General features: G+C 48.1%; 1 protein-coding gene across 1 annotated transcript; it reads right to left on the reverse strand.

The window, feature by feature from the left end:
- Positions 1-811: 811 nt before the first annotated feature.
- On the reverse strand, positions 812-2,824 carry LOC136652195 (zinc finger protein ZFP2-like). The gene is made up of 3 exons (XM_066629124.1): positions 2,578-2,824; positions 1,071-1,743; positions 812-1,013 (listed from the first exon to the last, which is right to left on the reverse strand). Exons 1-3 carry the CDS (start codon positions 2,822-2,824, stop codon positions 812-814), a joined length of 1,122 nt encoding a protein of 373 aa, XP_066485221.1.
- Positions 2,825-5,135: the final 2,311 nt, after the last annotated feature.

Below are 5,135 nucleotides of genomic sequence, written 5' to 3' on the forward strand. Positions count from 1 at the left end.
CTTCCCTCCCAGTTTGGAGCACGCCCTGTGCTGATGAGATGCAGCACCTCCACAGCTGCCCAGCCAGCCTTCTCTCCCACCTCCCCCCACCATTCTTCACAAGCCCTCCCCACCTCACACTGCCCCACCCACCTCATTCACAGCATCAGAAAAGCAGTGAGTAGGGAGGCAGCAGCTGAGCTCAGCAGCTATGGCCGTCTCTCTCCCCAAGATGCCCCTGGGGGTTAGCCATGCCTCCCTAGGGAGCCCAACACACAGATTGAACACCTCAGCCTTAAGGAATCTGATAAGGGTGTCTCTGATAAGGGTGGTCTGGTAGACCAGGTGGCACCACTATCTTGCACCCAGGATTCATTGTACCATAGTGATTGGTACTGGGAATCAACCTGGAACAATGACTGAGAAACAAATGTCCAGCAGTTCAGAATATAACCTCAGAGGAATACACAGAGAGCCCAAGTCTTTCTCATTCAGTTGGAAACCTGGACAAAGAAGCCACCCCCTCCCCATCAAAGATCACAAGGAGGAGCAAAGGGTCCTGTTAGGCCTCTGAGTGAAATCCCTTTGGCCTGCAGGAGACCTTCCAATCAGGGAACATAAGAGCAAGGCCCAGTGCAGGGACTCCAGAAAATAACAGGGCAATTTTGACAAATTTTATTTTTTGAAAAACAAAAATAAGCAGAGTACTTTTATCTCCATTTCAAATGAACACAGAAGAAATATTAGGAATTTTCCAAACATCAAGTATTCAAGGAAAACAAGGGACTCAACTTTTGTTGCCGAACTGAGCACAAAAACACTTTCAACGCTCCTAAGATGAATAAGGTTTCTTGCTTGAGTGCGTTCTCTGGTGGCTCATAAGATGACCACTCTGACTGAAGCTCTTTCCACACTGCTGGCACTTATAGGGTTTCTCCCCTGTGTGCATTCTCTCATGAAGCTTAAGATTACCATTCTGACTGAAGGTCTTTCCACACTTCTGGCACTTATAGGGTTTTTCCCCTGTGTGGGTTCTCTCATGGAGTTTAAGTTTATCACTCTGACTGAAGTTCTTTGCACACTCCTAGCACTTATAAGGTTTCTCCCCTGTGTGCATTCTCTCATGAAGCTTAAGATTACCATTCTGATTGAAGGTCTTTCCACACTCCTGGCACTTATAGGGCTTCTCCCCCGTGTGGGTTCTGTGATGGACTATAAGGTTCCTGCCCATACTGAAGTTCTTTCCACACTCCTGGCACTTATAGGGTTTCTCCCCTGTGTGGGTTTTGTGATGGAGTATAAGACTGCTGCTGACTCTGAAGCTTTTTCCACACTCCTGGCACTTATAGGGTTTCTCCCCTGTGTGAGTTCCCTGATGGAGCTTAAGACTACCATTCTGTTTGAAGGTCTTTCCACACTCCTGGCACTTACAGGGTTTCTCCCCTGTGTGGGTTCTCTGATGGATTTTAAATGCACTACTCCAACTGAAGCTCTTTCCACACTGCTGGCACTTATAAGGTTTATCCCCTGTGTGGTTTCTCTGGTGCTTCATGAGATTACTTCTCTGACTGAAGCTCTTTCCACACTGCTGGCACATATAGGGTTTCTCCCCTGTGTGGGTTCTGTGATGGATTTTAAATGCACTACTCCAACTGAAGCTCTTTCCACACTCTTGGCACTTATAGGGCTTCTCCCCTGTGTGGGCTCTTTGCTGTGCAAAATGAGTTTGCTTCCACTCTCTTCCAATTTGGTCCCAAAGTGATGCTGTTAGAATAAGAAATGAAATGGACTAAGAGACTCAAGGAAGAAACTGCAGCTAGTTGTGGACACCCCAAAAAGTGTTTTTTGCCTGACTAGAACTAGGGCCCAGAAATTCCACAGCCACTGCAAGGGGCTTCATCACTGTGGAGGATTTTTTGGTTGTTTTTGTTGTTAAAAACACACAACACTGCCATTTTCTGTTTAAAATACTGTATGTTATAAAAACACAAAGCACCACATTGTGGTGTTTAAAAAATTTCCAGATATTAAAATAGATTACTTTTCTATTTAGAAATACTGTGGCTGCATCTGCTAACACTCTATCACCTCCCTAGTACACTTTTAAAGGGTTTAAAATGAATGAAAATGAGAACTTGGCATAAGAACACCTGACTGCTTTCTGCCTTTCAGATCACAAAATCTGCAAAAAAAAAAACAGAACCATTTTCAAACACCCCTATCAATATGATGTTTTGCTTCTTTAGAGGTAAGGAATCCCTGAGAAATAAAGGACACAAGTAGAGAGGAAGAATAAGAAATAGTTCCAGATCTAGCCCGTCACTATCTTTTCCAGGCACTGCTATAGATACCAGGTGTGTTTTTCAGATACACATAAACATGTGCGTACAGGAGAAATTCATTTAGTATCTTAGGCCCCTGCGCAGTGGCCAGTGGCATAGCTCAGGGCCCAACCCTGAACAGTGTGCACTTGATTACCGCTAGAGCGCACTGTTGCAAACATGCCATAAGGCACTTTTGCGGGCCCTAGCACCAGGCGAGTGCCAGTGGTAGCTCAGCACTGGCCAGTGCTGGACTACCGCCAGGCAGCCACCAGACCTCCGCCATATGGTGGTTGCGCGGACCACCGAGCAGTGGAGAGGTAAGTGGAGGCATGGGGGAGGCAGTGAGGAACCACTCCAGCGAGGGGGAGGCGGGTGGAGGGTGGGGAGGAGGTATTATGGGGAGGCGGGGAGGAGGTGTTCCAGGGGAGGGAGCGGGGTGGGGAGGAAGGTAGGACCACCCAACAGGGAGGCTCTTGATTCACCACCGACCTTTTGGTTGGCGGTGAATCAAGGAGTCCCATTGCGGGACTGCTCTCTTTACCCAGGGGAAGAGGATAAAAGTCCCCTTCTCCTGAGGAGCTACCAGCAGCTGTCCAGAGTGTGCAGGAAGCAGCGGCAGCTATTTTCAGCGCCACTGCAGCCCTGCTCCCCAGGCAGCTCAGGACTGGGCTGTCAATGATTCAGAAGGAAGAGGGAAGGAAGAGGGAGGTGAAGGAGCAGCTAGTAAACTTTAACTCTGAAGATAATGTTACGAACTTAGAGAAAGGGATCAAAATCAAAAGGCAATTCAAGGTTTCTCAGCCTTTCGTCTGGCTAGGCCCTGAACATCAGTGGTTTGCTATCTATAGAGGAGAAAACAGAAAGGAGAAAAATCTTAAAAGGGAGAGAAAAGGAGAATATTGTGCAAACACAGATGCTGAACAGAAGGGGGAGAGAAGGATGAAGGCAAATTTGGAGGCTTACCCAGGGGGAGCTGGGGAAAAAAAAACCTGAGGCTACTTGTTGAGGTAAAAGCAATCGTGTTGGGCGAGGAGCCCCACACGAACGCTCAGGATCCAGTGGAGCAGAGCTCCTCCAGACCTGCCTCCCTCCCTCCCCTCGACGCACCTCCCCCGCCCTCTCCCCATCTCCCGCCTTCCCATCATGCCTCCTCCCCGCTCTCTGCCTACCTTTCCCTCCCAGGAACGCCTCCTCCCCGCCTCCCCCCACGCCTCGCTTGGCAGTCCATGTGACTGCTGAGTGGTGGAGCTTAGGCGCCCGCCCGGCACTAGTGCTGGACTAGCCAGTCCTGGACTAGCACGCGCACTCGCCCAGCGGTAAGCCTCGCAAACTTGTCTTATGGCACGTTTGCAACAGTGCGTGTTGAGTTGAGCCCTCAGGATTGGGCTCTCAGTTAATACACGTGCTCCGGAGATACATGCATTGTGAGGACAAAAAGGAGCAGGGATACCTGATGGGTACCTGTTCTTTGGTCACATGTTTATGCAATGCTTAAGAATGAGAATCCACTGATGACCACTGGCACATTCTCCACTAATCTGTTCACACACATGCTTCGGAGACACGTGCACAGCACATTTGCATACACCAAAAACAGGCATGTCTAAAGGCAGTGTTTGGTTGTGATGCACACACCTACATACTTTCACCATAAGACTAAAAGGAGATAGGACATCACTAGGATGCCATCCAGTTCCAGGGAGCTCATTTATTGAGATTAATACAAGAATTAAATCAATAAAATAAAATATAAAAAATCAATTATTTAATTATTCATTTTTATTATTCTATTATTCTTCACATTTTTAATTAACATTTTTATTATTTTAATTAATAAGACCATGGCCTAGGTTGGAGGCAGGTTTCTCCCATGTTATGCTACCTGTTTGCTGGGCTGCTGGGTCATCCCCTTCCATCCAGCTGTGAAGGATGCTGCTGCCTGGGCTGATAACCTTCCCCTGTAGCCTTTGATGGACTTTGAGAAGGGAGGGGGATAAACAGTATCCTCTTCCTCCTTCTCTACATAGGACCGCTTCCTTGAGTTAGTGCAGGGGTCGGCAACCTTAAACACTCAAAGAGCCATTTGGACCCATTTTCCGGAGGGGAAAAAAACCTCAGGAGCCACAAAACCCTTTTGACATCTAAAATGAAGATAATACTGCATATATAGTTTTTTTTTCACCTTTATGCTCTTATAGCTTTTAGTTAGTTTTGTCATGCATTCTTGTCCTGTGTTTTCAGGCGCCTGGACCTCTATGGTGTTTTGCCTGATTCTAAGGCCATTCTCTGCCTGGAGAATTAGGCCCACTTGAAGCAAATTAGCTCCCTTTCTTTCCCCCAACAAATGACCCTGGTTCTGCCCTGCAGTCCTGCTGGACCCCACCTCCAGGGTAGCTCGCCTGTTCAACCTGCAGAGGTCCTCTCTCCTGCCAGCAGCCTCCCACCACTACAGCAGACCCTGGGTCCTCAGCAGGTCTTGGGCACAGCAGCCACACACCAAACTCCAGTGTCTCCAGCAGTCCATTAGTCACAAAGTCAGTCAGAGCATCCAGGGCAGAGTCCAAAGTCAGTAAGCCAAGTCACAGTCCAAGATCAGATTCCAAAGTCAGTCAAATCAGTCAGAGTATCCAAGTCAAAGTCAATAAGCCCAGCCAGTCTCGTCTCATCTCCAACCTGCACTCCTTCTACAACCAACACCACCTTCCTCAGGTGCTCCTTATATCCCTGAGGGCCCTATTGCCTTCAAGTGGCTGCAGCTGTGCAGCACACTCTGCTGGATGCCCAGGCTTTACCCTTAAAGGGGCCACTGCTGACACCACATCTACCTCCTCA

Source organism: Tiliqua scincoides, chromosome 5, assembly GCF_035046505.1.
Source record: "Tiliqua scincoides isolate rTilSci1 chromosome 5, rTilSci1.hap2, whole genome shotgun sequence".
Classification (NCBI taxonomy): Eukaryota; Metazoa; Chordata; class Lepidosauria; order Squamata; family Scincidae; genus Tiliqua; species Tiliqua scincoides.